General features: G+C 40.9%; 1 protein-coding gene across 19 annotated transcripts in view; it reads left to right on the top strand.

Annotated features, from left to right (window-relative positions):
* Positions 1 to 16,760, top strand: part of TCF7L2 (transcription factor 7 like 2) — a 262,031-nt gene that overhangs the window by 210,257 nt on the left and 35,014 nt on the right. For 16 of the 19 annotated variants that reach the window (XM_066622322.1, XM_066622312.1, XM_066622323.1 and 13 more), the window contains exons 5-7: positions 6,399 to 6,531; positions 12,942 to 13,044; positions 16,499 to 16,585. In XM_066622322.1, the coding sequence (XP_066478419.1) occupies positions 6,399 to 6,531; positions 12,942 to 13,044; positions 16,499 to 16,585 (323 nt within the window). The remainder of the gene's footprint in view (positions 1 to 6,398; positions 6,532 to 12,941; positions 13,045 to 16,498; positions 16,586 to 16,760) is intronic. The other 3 variants (XM_066622309.1, XM_066622306.1, XM_066622321.1) reach the window with 1 other exon arrangement.

Below are 16,760 nucleotides of genomic sequence, written 5' to 3'. Positions count from 1 at the left end.
ATCACCTAATGCTTGTGGGAATGTATAAGAATTTACTCTAGACACATCTGTGGTTTTAAATGCAGTTCAGCTTAAATTTCTAATAGGAAAGTCTCATCTATGGTTTATGTTATCTTTGTATATACATGTGCTAAACAATTTCTAATTCCTGTTTGGTAACTTCATTGTTGATTCCATGAGTGCAATTTAATCTACTTTGCTGCAGGCAGAGGCAATCAAGGGGGACACACACAAACTTTTGCTATTGTTTGCATTTTGCTTTGCTTTTTCAGTCCAGAACATTAATTACCAAGTTTAAAACAAAAGGAGTGCTTTACTTTCTTTAACAGTCCAGTCCTGCCTAAATCTCTGTGAATGGATGCAGTGGAGCTGGAATGGCTTCCGCTGTATCCCAAGACGGATTTTTGGCTGCTGGAGGTCTCCTTGGGGTGAGCCTCAGCAGCCACAAGGGGTTAACCCAGACATGCACCAGTGATATCACTAACCCAAGTCTGCATTGATACATGCAGGCAGATCAAGGCCAGGAAGGTGTTTGGATACGGCACACACAAGCGCCACTGATCCCACCCCCTCCTGGGCCCAATGCCCCCAACTCCCTGCCTCCATTGCCAGCCTATTCCACCTTCCCCCTGCCCCATTCAGCCCTCTTCTCGCCTTCCCCCCATCATTTCGCTGAATTTACCTGCTCCAGCAGGCCTCAGTCGCTCCTCAGGCCTGCATGGGAAGGTTCTGGTCTTCCCATAGTGCACCAGCGCCTTTTGCAAAGCACTTTATGGTACCTTTGTGACAGTGCATGTTGGCAGAATGCACATTCCACTGGCACAGACCCTCAATAGAATTGGGCCATTATGTACCTGTTTTCCATTTTTGTTCTCATTGATTCTAAGATCTTTCTTCCAGGGTAACGAACTTAAAAACAAGAACTGCTGTGATATCCATTAATGGCATTTTTTTTTTAAAGATACTGTTTCCAGAGAAGTTCAATTTTCTCAGAATAGCTATTAGCTTTTATTATAAAATAAGCCTGAACAAAATAAAGAGGACAATATACTCTAGGGGAAAAGCATATATTGGCAAGAGGGAATGGGCTAAGATGATCTAATGGGGCCTTTTAAATCTAATTTCTGTGACTTACCTTTTATAGCCATTGGATAGTGCCAGACAGTGCACTTCTTACTCAGGCAAAACTCCTGTTCTCTTCAAAGAGAGAAGCAAATGCAGGATTAATCTTCTCATCACTCCCGTTGCTAAGTCTTCCCCGGTGCTCCCCCTCCCTGCACAAGAAAGCTCAATTAATATAATTTCATAATGCTACTTTTAAAGCCAACCTTGTTTGTTACACAACCAGAAGTGCTTCCAGAATTGTTTATGCCTTCCTCCTGCAAATTATTGCCTGTCTTTAAACTGTGCATAGGTTTCCTCCCCACTGCATTACTTCACTCTCCAGTGGATATGCCTACTCCCCCCTCCTGAAGCAACACAGAATTACACCATGCAAACAAAGAGGATCTTTGTATTAAAATACAGATGGCCCTATTTCAGGTAGTATAACACTTCATCGCTGCCACTACCATTTTGCATGTGTTTTAATACCAACAGTGCCAACCACTTAAGTTATGGGGAGTCTAGCAAATGGACTGATCACTGACTTTAGATGTAGAGGACAAAAGGGGAAGGGAGGTGGCAGCAGGATGAGTGAAGGTTTGGGATGTGACGAGCGCAAAACTATAAGGGAAGAGTCAAGAAAAGTTGAGGCTGTGGAGGTTTTTTAAGTATGGCATTGGAATACAAATAGACAGAGACGAATTCCCACACTGACCAAAGGAGCCTGTTTCAGTCATAGGGAGTGGCATGGTGTAACTTACAATAGCAACAGTGGAAAAGGGAAACAAAGGAGTCATCTCTTTTGTAACATGGTTGTTGGAAGTATGGGGAGTATGAAAGCAAATGCTCTCATCCTTATGATTTGCATTGGTGCATCTTCTGGAAACGCTGGCATTATTGTTGTCTGGGATGTAGTGGCAGAAACATTGCTATGTTTCATCTAAAGCTCTTATTTGCAGGAGCAGTGAGACTTCGAATGGGGGCTGATCCCTCTTTGCACATGTAAGTGTGAGGACAGACACACCACCCATTCTCTGACATGACAGGCTTTTAATTTAATTGCGTAGTGGGGGCAGTCTTATCCAAATCTACTGTTTTAAACATAGTATTAGTAGCACATTTGGACAGGTGGGTTGGATGAACTGCCCCCTCCCAAGCAATTAAGGGAACTTGCCAAAAATTCACCCAGATGCAAGGGGAGGGGCCAAGATGTGCACACACCATTGGTGTACATGCCTTTAAATGCACGGGGCCAGTTTGGAGTTGAAAGTATTGTCCAGTGGCCAAATGTGTATAGGGAGTGCTGTTTTACCATAGACCTGCTTAACAATCTATGGTTTCGTAGAGTGATTGCTACAGATAATTTTTCTTCCTCCTCCAAGCCATCTTGATACAGTCTGTGCTATGATACTGAAGTGGTTGTTTGGGACTGGGAATGCCTTTGGGAAAGAACTTGTTATGAATTTTGTTGATCAATACCAAAATGTTGAAACATTTGTCATACCAAGCCTAGTGTGTGCCTTTTTTTTAGAATAAACATACTAGTAGGATATTCCTTGTCAATATTTTGGCTGGTCATGTCAGAGTGTACATCTTCTGCAGTAGCTCAGGAAATTTATGAGTGTCACTGGAAAGAGTTGTGGTCTATGGGCTGATGAAATTTGCTATAAATGGTGCTGGAGAATTCAGTTTACTATCCATGTGATACTTCTGGCTGATGGCTCTTTGGACAGAGTTTAAATGCAATATGATTCATTGCCTTTCAAACCTTGCACTATAAAACTTATTAGCATGTAATTTGTCTGAAAATAGGGGGCAGGAAAAAGGCAGATGTGTGGAAGCAAATATATGTGTAGCAGTGGAACATGATGGAGAGAGGATTAGTACCAAAGGATTCTGCCAAATTATTCTTTCTAGAAGAGGTTATCCTGAAGTGTGATTTCATTTCTGGCATTTGTTCTATGCGGTTTTTTGGAAACTAGACCAATACACTTGTAAAAATGCAAGGTGTTATCCTTGCAGACTGCTAGATATGAATACTTTGCCATTCCAGAATGTTTAACTTTTTCCTCACAAGAGAACTCAGCTAAGCCAGTAAACATTATAGTTTTCTAGGCAAAAAGAAATAAATTTAATTTTTCAAGTAATCAAAAAACACATTTTTCCTGTTTAGTTTAATATATCACTTTAGTGATATATTAATAAAATAATATTAATAAAATTAAATATATTTTATATATAAAAATATTTAACTTAACTCTTTGGGCCATTTTGTCATCATCCCAAGCACTGGATGCATCTTGTGCTATGTTGGCACTGTTGCATCACATAGGTTGATATGGCATAAATGTCATACAAAAAGATACAACAGGAGTTCTCAAAGTATGTACTGTGACATCTTAGGGAGTCACGGTGAAATCACAGGCACCGCAATGGCCCTCCTACCTGTTCTCTGAGGTACTGCCTCCTTGGATCTCATGAAATCTCACAAGATTTGAGTGCCATCACCTTGGATCTCACAAGATTCCAAAAGATCCAAGATGGCAGTGTCCAGCCAAGCTAGGAAGCTGAGCTGGGAAGAAGAGGCTGCAGAAGCACCTTGACCCCAGTAAGTTTGGGAACCACGAGACACAGTAAGGGTGTCAGTAAGACCCTTCAATCAAGATAGTATAAGATAACTAATAAGAGCAATAAACAGTCCACTTTCATGCCTTGTTGCATTTTACAGCCTTTAAAATTCACTTAATTAAGTTGTTTTTATATTCCCATTTTACACATGGGCTAAGAAAGGCTAAGGCTACAATCCTATATACCAGTGGTTCCCGTGAACCGCGGAACTGTGAACCGTGGCTTCTTGGGGAGCCACAGAAACCACCCAGGGGAGCCACAGAGTTCTCGCGAAAACCTGTCGCCCTCTACAATGTTTAGGATTGTATACAATGTTTAGGAGCTGCAGACAATGGCCTGGTAAGGGAGTTGCCAGTTGAAAAAGTTTGGGAACCATGCTATATACAGTTACCTGGGAGTAATTCCCATGGAACTCAGTGGGCCTTTCCTCTCCAAATGTGTAGATGTGTAGGATTGTGCATAAGAGAGACTGACATTCTCCAGATCAGTGGTCATGTTAGAATTCTTTCTTGCATTTCCCAGATCCAAACCACTACTTCTATTTTTCCTATTGTAAAATTACAAAAACAGAAACTAGGGTTCCTAAAAAACAAGGCATTATTTTTAGAAATGATTGAAAATGATGGTGTGTGTCTGTCTGTGTATGTATATAGGAGTGTGTGTGCATGTGAAATAGAAAAAAGACAAGTTTTATTAGTCTGTACTGAAAATGTTCATTCCTCCCCCCCCCCAAATTGCTGTTTTTTATCTAGACCAGGGGTGCTCAATAGGTGGATCGCGATCTACCGGTAGATCGCGAGGCAAAATGAGTAGATCGCGGAGTGCCGACCCCCCCCTTCAGGTGCCTCTGGGAGGAAACGCCGGGAGTAAGGCCCATTGTACTCAATGGGGCTTACTCCCAGGTAAGTGTGGCTAGGATTGCAGCCTCACAGCCTAATCCTAGGCATGTCTACTCAGGAGTAAGTCCTGTTATACTCAGTGGGGCTCAAGGTACACCAACATACATTGTACACATAAATGTTATATGTTATGATGGCGCGAACATTGTAAAAAAAACTCTGGTAGATCTCCGGACCTTGCTGGGTTTCAAAGTAGCTCTCAAGCCAAAAAAGTGTGAGCACCCCTGATCTAGACTTTTGTATAATAGTGAAGACTCTGACAGCTCCTGGACTGAGGTGGCGCTCACGGGCACCACTGCTCTGTTCCTGCTTCTTTTAATGTGATTCCTTTTACTTGATGTTAATGCAAATTGTTCCTTACTTAAAGTAATAAAAGGAAATGAAGACACATTTGAAAATGAAACTTGACTCTAATCCATTCGTCATCTAATACTAGCCTCTTTATCTTTGCTGCTACCTAATCTGGTTAAATGTCCCTGTTGTAGGATTTTAGTGTAAATCCTCTATAGGGAATAGGGTGTGTGTGTGTGTGTGTTTTGCAATTGGATTACTTGCACTAAATGGTTCAGCAGTTTGCTTGTTTCAGCTTATTTTTTTCTTAGTGATCTTTTGAGGGTAACTTGCTGCTCAGATGGCACAGTGCAAGTTCTAATGCTTTTCTTCCTTGTTTCCCTTTTGCGCTCATTTGTATTAATGAATAATAGCTTTGCATTGGCTTGGATCTATAATAGAATATGTGCATATTTTTGTTCCAAACGGACCTATAGATTTAGTGTGTGTTCCTGCTTTTTCTGCCATTCTTCCCCCCCCCCAATTCATGTGTGTTTCACTGTGATTTGTATAGTACTTTCCCCTGATGAATGGGTTGTTTATCAGCTCTCTTGTAACATGTAGTGGTAAGTGACCAGTAGTTCACCTAATGGATTGAGGGGAAAACCTGCAGCTTGAATTATCAAGCATCTACCTTTCTATCTCTGAAGGGTTGTCCTTTTTTTAGAATATCACAGGGCCAATGGGAGTGTTACCTTGTTACAGGGAATAGCAGATGCCAAGATTGGCTGTTACATGCCCACAAATAATATAACTTTTGAACTGCTGACGCATGGGTCTCACTTGTGGCCAGATCTGTGTGTCCTGAAGTGAACTCTGTAGCCAGCTGTGTGAGATTTGAGATTATTGGCAGCTGCTCCTGGGTGACAGCGAATTTCAGGTCTTCTATACCTGATAATGATCAGTGCTCAGTTGCTCCCTTGGGCTGTCTTATTTCAGGATGCTATAGCCACTTAATGTATCATAGTGCAAATACTGATCCTCAGCACAGCAACATTTTTTTTTTTAACTTCCATCAAGAGAGTTTTTCCCTCAGGTGGTGGTGGGGACTCGTGATAGGTTATGAAAACCTATATTGGTCACAAGGCTGCCAACAGTGGCTACTGAGCGCAATACGTCACGAGAGACTAAGGAGGGCTTCACTTTGCAGGTCAGGAGTTGCGGTCCAAAGGGTGGTTCTTAATAACAATGAACTTATCTTGGTTGGCTTTGTTTATAAAGAGATTGAGAACCAAACAATTAAGAAAAGAAGCAAGCTAAGAAGCTTGTGCAACAAAAGGAGAGAACATACCTAAAGATATTCTGACGGGAATTTCAGAACTAAAAAAATGTTACCTGCTTAGGGGTTTGTGTCTTTCTCAAGCGCTTCCTTAATGTTTTGCTGGGTAGCTCTGTTAATGCAGCATCTTTCTACACACCTTTTTTTTCTTTTCACAGTCTAACAAAGTACCAGTTGTGCAGCACCCGCATCATGTACATCCACTTACGCCGCTTATTACGTACAGCAATGAGCACTTCACACCAGGCAATCCCCCTCCACACTTACCAGCCGACGTAGATCCAAAAACAGGTAGGTTGGAAGGATTCTTGCGGAGAGTTGTTTGAGACTGGGTCAGGCTTTGGGGAATGGAAGCTTCCAGAAATTTCATGTAGTTGAATTAGCTGAGAGACAAAGAATATTTGCTTACATGCAAGTCTAATAAAATGACAGTTTTAAAACATGAAAAATGAGCATGGTGGTAGTAACTGACTACATAATTGCCTGTTTGTACTCAGGATGTTGCACCCTATCATTTAGGCCTTCAATTCCATTTTAGTGATAACAGTAAAATAGAAATAGCTTCAGTACACTGCATTTCTAGCATCTATGGTTGCGGTGAGCAATTGGTATATTCAGTAAAACAAAACAAAACCCAGAATCCTAAACCTCATGTCCTCAATGGTACATTCTTTCACAACATATAATACTGTGTGGGTACTCACTGATCTGAAGAGCAGCTCCCAGTCATGCTTATTTTGACTAATGATGGAAATAATCAACTCTTTTAAAGCATTTTAGAGAACTGTTCCAAGAGGAGAAACTTTGCTTCTACATGCAAATGAGGATTACCAAATGTTTCTGTATCAATGGACATAGGCTATCATGTTGAACTTTAACAACAGAAAAAGCGTTTTGTGGCATCTCAAAGACTGACACATTTATTTCACCCTAAGCTTTCATGAACTACAGCTCCCTTTTTCAGAATCATGAAATGAAAACCTAGTAGGTAGTTTGTATATAAATGAGAAGAGAAGAATCAACTGAGACTTTTGCTTCATGGATCTAATGAACTGGACTGTAGTCCATAAAAGCTAGCGCTGAAATAAGTGTCTCCCAATGCAATCCTATGCATATCTACTCAGAAGTAAGTCCCTTTACTCCCTGAAAAATGTAGATCGCAGTTTTAAGGTATCACAAGAGTCTTTGTTGCTTTGTTGCGAAAATGGGGACTGTTGTATCCCACAGGCACAGGGAAGCCACTGGAGGTCTCTCGGGAAGGAGACTTTTGCCATCTTCCCCCAAGGAAAGCCGCAGGGTCTGCAGTGGGGCTTCTTATGTCTGTGCCAGCTATTTCGCCAGCGTAGACTTGAGAACTTCCATGTTGGGCTTTGCAGCTCGACATGAAGGATAGTATCCAACAGAAGCCTCCTCTGCCAGTCCCACCCCCCTCTTGAGCTGGTTCCTTTCCCTGCCTCACCCTGGAACGCTCCCCCCCCCGCCCCAAAAGGCCTGTGCTGGAGCTCAGTAACAGCACTATGGCTCATTAGAAGTGGGCCCTTACATGGCTACCACTCTTGGAGTTGTACTTTCATAAATGATTGGTTTGACTTCTCAAATTCAGAGCCATGTTTTGATGCTTATCTTAGGTTATGGTGACTACAAGTTTTGCTTGCACTATCTCTTATGCTGGAGTTAGTTGGCAACCTTCAGTCTCGAAAGACTATGGTATCGCGCTCTGAAAGGTGGTTCTGGAACAGCGTCTAGTGTGGCTGAAAAGGCCGATTCGGGAGTGACAATCCCTTCCACACTGGGAGCAAGTGCAGTCTGTCCCTGGCCTGTCTCCCTGGCTATGGGCCTTCCGTCTTTGCCTCTTAGCCTCAGACTGTTGGCCAAGTGTCTCTTCAAACTGGGAAAGGCCATGTTGCACAGCCTGCCTCCAAGCGGGCTGCTCAGAGGCCAGGGTTTCCCACTTGTTGAGGTCCACTCCTAAGGCCTTCAGATCCCTCTTGCAGATGTCCTTGTATCGCAGCTGTGGTCTACCTGTAGGGCGCTTTCCTTGCACGAGTTCTCCATAGAGGAGATCCTTTGGGATCCGCTGGAAATGGTGAGGATTTCCCTGGCAATATTTCCCTGAACCAGTCATAGTTCAATTTTTTTTAAAAGTGAAAATTTCTGTGTGGAGTTATAAGTCCATGTTCATGAGAGTAGTTTGTTGTTTTAGGACCCAATCCTATCCATTGTTCCAGTGCTGGTGTAGTTGTACTAGTGGGGTGTGCACTGCATCCTGTGGTGGAGGGGGCAGTCACTGGGGCCTTCTCAAGGTAAGGAACATGTGTTCTCTTACCAAGGGGCTGTATTGCGGCTACACTGGAGCTGGAAAGTTGGATAGGACTGGGCCCTTAGAATTCTTCTAGAGTTATGATTGCAGTCAGCACATAGAATTCATAACCTTTAATCCCATGCTAAATTATCTTTTTAATGCTCAGTGACTTATTGTTCCTGGATCAGTCGCAGGATCAGACACTTTCTTGTAATCTTTAACATACTTTCTGAAAACTTTCACTGCAGTCCAAAGAATGATTCTTGTGCACACAAGACAATGTAAACCCTGCTTAGATTTATTATAATAAATAGATTCATAAATAGATTTATCACGTTAACTTGTTGACCTTTTGCCCTAGAGCACTGTTTCTCAAACTGTGGGTCGCAGTCCAGTTTCAGGTGGGTCTTGGGTAAGTGTGGATAGGATTGCAGTCTAGGATTGATAAAAATTTTTCCTGCTTGATGTCACTTCTGGCCATGACATTACTTCTAAGCTGATGACATCATTTCCAGTGGGTTCCAACAGATTGTCATTCAAAAAGTGGATCCTGGGCTTAAGCATTTGAGAACCACTGCTCTAGAGAATGAAATAGTGTCAATCATTGTTCTTCAGACTACACAGAGTCCTCAGAGGACATTTTTTTTTCTTAGTCCAAATCCCTGCAAGTTTACTAAAGCAAATTTAAACAATGAATACATGTCAGAGCTTGTCAAAGAATTATCCCAGTTGTGATTAACATACTTAGATAACATTCAACCTCTGAATGAATGAACTGGTATATCAATTTTTGTTTGTTTTTTGGTCGCAGACCAAAATTGGGCTTCCTTTGGATTGTATTTAAAGCTCATTTTAAATACATGTATTTGTATTCCATAGGTTTATAAGGAACCTTATCCAGCCAGCACTGAGTATTGCCAGCACATGGTGGCATAGTCTGACACCCATTTAAATAATGGTAGTTCAGGGAATAGTTTTTAAATGGTTATCGTAAAACATGTGATTAACGTCTGTAGACTGTTTACTTTCCTTCTGCGAACATTCTTTCAAGTGTGCAAACAGCTCACTATACAGTTAAAGCCTACTTAATCTGTTTGGTTTTTGTAATGGAGAAAAAGCAGCGTCTGCCCAAAAATGTCACACAGGGATATTTAATTTAGAGATTAAAAGCTCCCTGAGCGTCTTAAAAAAATAGTTATACAGCTGTGAATATGGGGCCTCTTCATTTTCATACTCTCTGTTCTTCATCTTGCTTTTGCTATAGTATTAAGAGCTGGGTTCTCTAGAGGACTCAACACTGTAACACTTACCTGAGAAAGTTCAAGGATGTAAGTATTGTTAGGTATAATCTTCAGGTCTTTTAATAGTGGGCTGTCTCAGAGATCCCATTAGGCAGCTTCAAACAAGGTGTTTCAGAGATTTCATCCTTCATATACATCCTTGTCTTATCCAAAAGGGAGTAGAGAGCTGAAGTAAAAATAAAAAGAACATTATATTTTGATCTAGTTTAATAATTCATTGCTAAGTTAATTGACATTTAATAAATACCATCCACCAGGTGTTTTTTAAAAATTACTCATCATGTTTTAGGCATTTTTTCAGAGTTTAGCTTTCTTTCTTATCCTGACAACAAACCCCTCACATAAACCAGGCTGAGAAACAGGACTGCTTTGAATATTATGTTTTTTAAGCATGTACTGAAAAAGGGGGAAGGGGGTAAAATTTAAATGTGACAGTTAGGTGTTTGTGACTGTATGAAATATGTATTTCCAATTATCAGAGCTGGAATTGATTGCAGCTTGACCTTGAGTGGTTGCTTAGTGGCAGTTGCTTTGAAATGTGTGAACCTGTATATGTGTGATGCTGTAGCCCTGTTTGTATCTTTGGTAACCATGGAGAATATCACATAGAGCAGTGTTTCTCAAACTGTGGGTCGGGACCCACTAGGTGGGTCGCGGGCCAATTTCAGGTGGGTCCCCATTCATTTCAATGTTTTATTTTTTAATATATTAAACTTGATGCTACCATTGTATGTTGCTGCATTTGAGGAAATGTAACAGACCTGTTCTTTTAACAAGCTACTATGTATATTCTTTTAGCAATCATAGTAAATGGAACTTACTCCTGGGTAAGCATGGGTAGAATTGTTAAAAATTTTCCTGCTTGATGATGTCACTTCCAGTCACGACATCACTTCCGGTGGGTCCTGACAGATTCTCATTCTAAAAAGGTGGGTCCCGGTGCTAAATGTGTGAGAACCACTGACTTAGAGCACACCAGTAGGCCATGCTTCAACTTCCAGTGTGCTCCATAATTTCCTGCCTCACTCTCCCCTTGTAGAGCGTTTGTCTGAAGAGGCAAACACATTGCGCAGGGAGAGATTGTTCCTTTGAGTATGAAAACTGGAACCCTGTGGTTCTAAATCACAGGAATGATCTCTCCCTTGGGAGAGTGTTTCACTCTTCAGACAATCTCCACAAGGAAAGCAGGGAATTAGGCTGTTTAGCACACCTACATTCATACAGCCTCCACCACACATTCTCGCACAACATATGAAGAGCACTTGGAAGATGTTTGAAACTGGATTTTCTGCATTCAGACCAATCCAATCCAAATATAATCAATTATACCATATTGATTCAATTCTTATACATAGATGCATGCACCACAGTCACTACTTGACTCAGGTTCAGGTGTAATGTTCCTAATATCTAATCTGGGTTAAGAGCTAGGGAGTGAACTACAGAGTCACTTATCTTCTCCCCTTCTGAAATAAAAAATTCTTTCCATCCTTTCGCCAACAGTCTTAACCTTGTTAAGGGTTATGCATGCAGAGATTTAGCCATAGCTAATGTTAACCATGGTTTCATTATGACAGTAGTTAGCATTAACCATGGTTAAATATAGTTCAAATGTAACCCATAATATGTTTATTGGAGAAATTTACAGTAGCAGGATCATGCAATCCTATGTCGATTTGTGATCCCTTAAATGTGCCCAGAGAACATCTTTCCTATACAACTTAATATGGGTGCATTTAGCCTTTAATACTCTTAGAGTGCAGTCCAGACTGTGAGATCAGCCAGCGTAGGGTCCTGCACCAGCCCAGGAGTGTTATGAATGTGCCATAAAGCACATTCATGGCTACTCAAGAGCCGGCTAGACTGGCATGGACGCCCAGAGGCCACACCCAGCCCCTCATGGGGTATGTTTACACCAGCTGGGGCAGGCCAGTGCAGGGAGTGGGAGAGAGTGGTGGAAGGGTGGAATGGAGGCAGGGAGGGACGTTTTAGGGTGGGGATGGCAGACCAGATCGGTCCTGGGAGGAGGGTGGGTGAACTTGGCTGTGGCATTGCAGGTCAAATCCTACCCCCTTACCTGGCCCAAGCAGCCTTACATGGGCTGCTCAGATCTGCACGAGCAATTTCGCTGGCGCATATACACCCAATAAGGGTGGCTGGGGCATTACTTGAGATAAGGAGAAAAACATCCCCTTACTCTGAGTTGCCCTCCATCCGGCAACTACCTTGCACGGGTTAGGATTCGGCTGTTACCCATGTTGTTACTATTGGAAAATGGCTAATGCTTGGCGGAGAAATTATTATCCATGTAAATCCAATACTTTGATTAACTTTAATGATGTGAATTGTTTTCTTGGTCATTATTACTGTTATTGCTGTAAATGGGCTTTTCAAGGAAAAAAAAAATGTTTTACTATCCTGTACAGAAACAAAGTGCAATTACTCTGAAAAGGGTAATTAGAATGTTATGATGTAATAATCCACATTAATTAATTAATTAATGTTCTCCACTTCAGATATGATTCTTGTTCTTTGTTTTGTTTCATTCACTCCATGCTCTTCTCTCATTGTAAAATATTTAAAGTTGAGTATGGCAACAAATGTCATCCAAAAGAACAGTAAATGAAACAAATGTTCCTTATATAAGCGCAAGACAGGAACCTCCTGGAAACAGGAAGACACTGCAGCCATAAAATGGTTTATTTTAGAAAGTACCTTTTAAATGACCTGAAGGTGACCGCACAACGAGGCGACACGCAGGATGGTACAAAACGAAAGTAGGGTGGGAGCCTCTATCCTTTTAAGACTTTGGGAGAACAAAGTCCTGCATGGTCTTTGACTGTGGGGAAGAAAACAGATCAAATGTCCTTCTCTAGCTGAGTCTCATTTGCTTACTGTACTAAGTGGGCCGCTCTGGGGAGGATAGGTGACGGCAGTAGGCCATGTCTTTAGAATGGGAAGTAGAGTTATAAAAGGCAGAAAGCATGTTACTCCTGGTGTAGAAATTTGTGTGACTTTCCTGCCTCCTTTTTCTTTTTTACTCCTTTTTTTTCTGCCCTGACCCAATTTTTATGATGCTTCCTTTTCCTCTTCCCTAGGAATTCCACGGCCTCCGCACCCTCCAGATATATCTCCTTATTATCCGCTATCACCGGGCACTGTAGGGCAAATCCCCCATCCGCTAGGATGGTTAGTACCACAGTAAGGAGTTCCATTTTTTAATTTTCTTCTTTTGTTTTTCATTTCTGTATATACCTGTGATGGGGAGGAGGGTGGGGTTAATCATGCTTATTTCCTTTGCCTGAAATGTGTATACTGAGATCACATTTGCCAGCTGCCAATTTATGATGTGGGCAAATCAATACCTTACTCAATAAAGATTGAATGATCAGATGGATGGGTCACAGAGTGTTGAATAAGAATAGAACATGTGGGCATAGTTTCATTTGTCCTAACTTCTGATTATCTTGAAGTCTACATATCAAATGTTTCTTGGAAGAAGATGATCACCTCCACAACCCTACTGAGCAGGGGATGGGAAGGCCCCCAAAGGCACTTCTTGGATAGTCTAATTTTGAACAATTCACTAATTTTTGTTAGTAAGTTTGATTTGAGGGTCACGCATACTAGTTTCAAAGTGAGTGTTTGCAGATTCTTGATTATTTTTCTATTTCCAGCGCAGTTTATAACAGAAACATATAGTAAATGTATACCTAATAATAAAAACCAACCACAAAACAAAAAATCAAACAATTGTGCAGTGCAATGAAAGAAAAAAAGCATTTCAATTAACTATTAAAATAACTCAAAACAGCCTCCTTGAATAACAGTTGTTTCCTATAGATGGCAACATAGTCATCCCCAGAAGCCAATGAAAAAGTCCTATTTTAACCTAGCATCTAAATGAGCCAAGTATGCCTCAATGTCACAATCCAAACATTATTTTTCAGCTCAGATTTTAATCTAAGCTGAGCAAGAACTTAGATTAAAGGAAGGTTCTGCTGCCCTTCCTGTTTCCACCCATCTCTTCACCTACCTGCAGCCTTCAAGTCTGCTCTTGTCCCCATGGGTCTGGAAACTGCAAAAGGGGATCATAGGGTTGTTTCCCTTTTGTTTGTTCCTTCCTGATGGCTGACACTTCACAAGTGATATGTGTCAGGTGCAAGGATCACTGGAAATTGCAGTTTTTTCCAACACAACTGGCATTACTACTGATAGCTGCTGTCCTCAGTGCTCTTTGTGTATGGCATGCAGTCATCGCAGCTTGATATGACTTTCCTGTTTTCTGTTGCTTCCATTGGAGCCACAATAAAGGAAAGTGGGGGAATGGGCAAGTGAGTATGTTGAATATTTAAGGGGTTGTGAAGTGATCAGCTCAGAATCTGTTATGCTTCCAATGTCATATCAGGGACAAAACAAAACGAACTGGATTTTACGTATCGCTGTTTATGTACAAAACCACTGAATCTATAAGTTATTTAAGTGACTGCTTAAATATATCTTTTTGCATAGTTATTTGGCTTAAGAGACAGAGAAACTATTGATGTTTCATATGTGCTTTCAGAACTGTGGATATGAGACACTAGTGGAGTAGTATTTGTTTCTGCTGGTCAACCCCATCAATGGATATGTGACAGTGTTGCTTTTGTTAAGCTTTGTTATCCAGGGGAAAAGGATCTAAGTCCCACATTGGTCATAAAAAAGAGATGTATTATGTGTGTAGGTTACCTCTAGTCTCTATGTGTGTATTTCTAGTCAATACATATCTCTAATATGCATTGACTAGTTGTCTTCTTTGAGTGCAACAAAGAGGCCAGGTTGAGAAGTGGCTTAAGGGACCATGCTCATCAGAAAACCCACCTGGTCAGGCTGGTACCTGGACTATCAGTTCTGGTGACAATAGTAGTGCACAATACACCAACAGAGGAAGCTGAGGAGGCACCATCGGGCCTAGTGCAGGGCTCTGCTCCAGAAACCCCAGCAACTTGGCACTGGCACTGATGAGCAAGCAGATCTGACACCATCTAATTCCATGATCTTATTCCAACTTTCTGTAGATGAATTGTTACAGTGAGGCATGGAATCATATGATATAAAGGTTGCTTGCCCCTAAACAAGACACCCAGTCAAAATGCACTGGGCACAGCACAATATATTCTTCTTTCTTAGCATTATTTTCAGATTTTGTGTCATTTGAGGGCTGACTTTTTTGGCGCTGCCTCATATGTCCTTTGCGTGGTCTTTGGGCCTGAACTTTTATATCAGATGGATATTATCTGATACTTCAACCATTCTGTGTGATGGATTCACTTATTCAGAATATTATGTAACCTGTGTGTTTCAGTAGTGGTCACAGATTCTTTTTCTAGTGCACACACTGAGACTCGCTTATGGTCTCTACAGCCAATTGATTTTGAAATTTAGAGAATGTATTGAGAAAAGCACAGTTTCATACACAGTACACAATTCAAATAAATTTGCAAAATGGGAACCTGTGTCCTTTTGTATTCTCTTGCCTCGTTGAAGTTATTTCCTTCTAGAGGTGGCTGAAGCCGTCTTGCTTGCCCTAGGGCCCTTTATTTATTTTGTAACGAAAACTACACTGTCAAAGGGAAGTCCCTACAGTTTGAGAAAACAAATAATGCTTATGCTACAAAATGTTCACATTTGGAAACAGTTTAGAAATAAATAATGCTAAAATATTTCAGAGATGTTTTAGATTCATAGCAATCGCTCTTTCATTCTCTTGTACCAACATACTCATATCTTTTTTCTACCTGTTCTGTAACTTTTAAGTTCAAAAAGCATAAACATGAAATGCCTTCAATATTAAACCACCCAACTGGTGTGTTTATTATTTCAACCATTCTTCATTAATCAAACATGAGACCCACCACATATGAAGATGGACTGGGTGTGTTTAGCAGAGTATCCTTTAAAAGACAACCAGATAAAATCCTACCTATGCAGTTGATACATTTGAAGGACAGATGAAAAAGACTAGCCAGCACAGACAAACCTCAATCAGAAGAAGTTGTGTAGCTTTCATGAGGATGCTATTTTGCATGTTGCTGTATTTTTTAATTATTGTAATGAGGTATGATCGTCAATTGGTTACCCACAATACTTCTTGGGGACTCTCCCCCGGTAACTCTTGTCAACACTTGTTAATCTGACAAAAGGCTACAAATTAAGCTCTGTTAATTTAATGTTTTCTCACCGAGATCTAAATACCGAAAGAGGCCCAAAGCGCAACTGAAGTCCTTTGATTCACTGTACTTTATTTTGGTATAAATTTACATTCATTATTGTTTTCCTTTGGATGTGTAGCCCTCAATTAGTGTGATGGCTCCATTAAAGCAAGCAAGACTTCGCCTTTAATTATTACAACAAAACACCTAGTTTCAGCTTGGGGAGAGGGTCTCTATTGACATAAGCAGAGGTTATAAAATTTAATTAGCCATTCGTATCAGATTTATGGCATTCAAATTGTTCTGTGTTTCTTTCCTTTGATCTGTGCTGTACAATCCCCAAGATTTTTGTTCTGATCAAATGAGAATAAAGCTTACTGTGCAGAAAGAAGTTTTGAAAAAATGTGAAAAATACATACCCCAGGTTTTTTGTTTTTTACTCATTCTCTCCCCTATCTTTCTAGGCAAGGTCAACCAGTCTATCCAATCACAACAGGGGGATTTCGGCATCCCTACCCAACCGCTCTGACTGTCAATGCTTCCATGTCAAGGTGAGTTCAAAGTATCTAGGTCTAGAATCAGGGGCAACTGTTAGTTATGTTTATTTCTCTGTAAAGCAGTGAAGCTCTGCCTTGATTTAGTTAAGCAGTGATCTTCCTTTTCGTTTCAAATAATCCCTCTCCCTGTCCAATGTACATAGTGACCAAACTTTGTCACATAAGTCAA

This window comes from Tiliqua scincoides, chromosome 3, assembly GCF_035046505.1.
Source record: "Tiliqua scincoides isolate rTilSci1 chromosome 3, rTilSci1.hap2, whole genome shotgun sequence".
Classification (NCBI taxonomy): domain Eukaryota; kingdom Metazoa; phylum Chordata; class Lepidosauria; order Squamata; family Scincidae; genus Tiliqua; species Tiliqua scincoides.
This window is presented reverse-complemented; position numbering and strand designations above follow the sequence as displayed.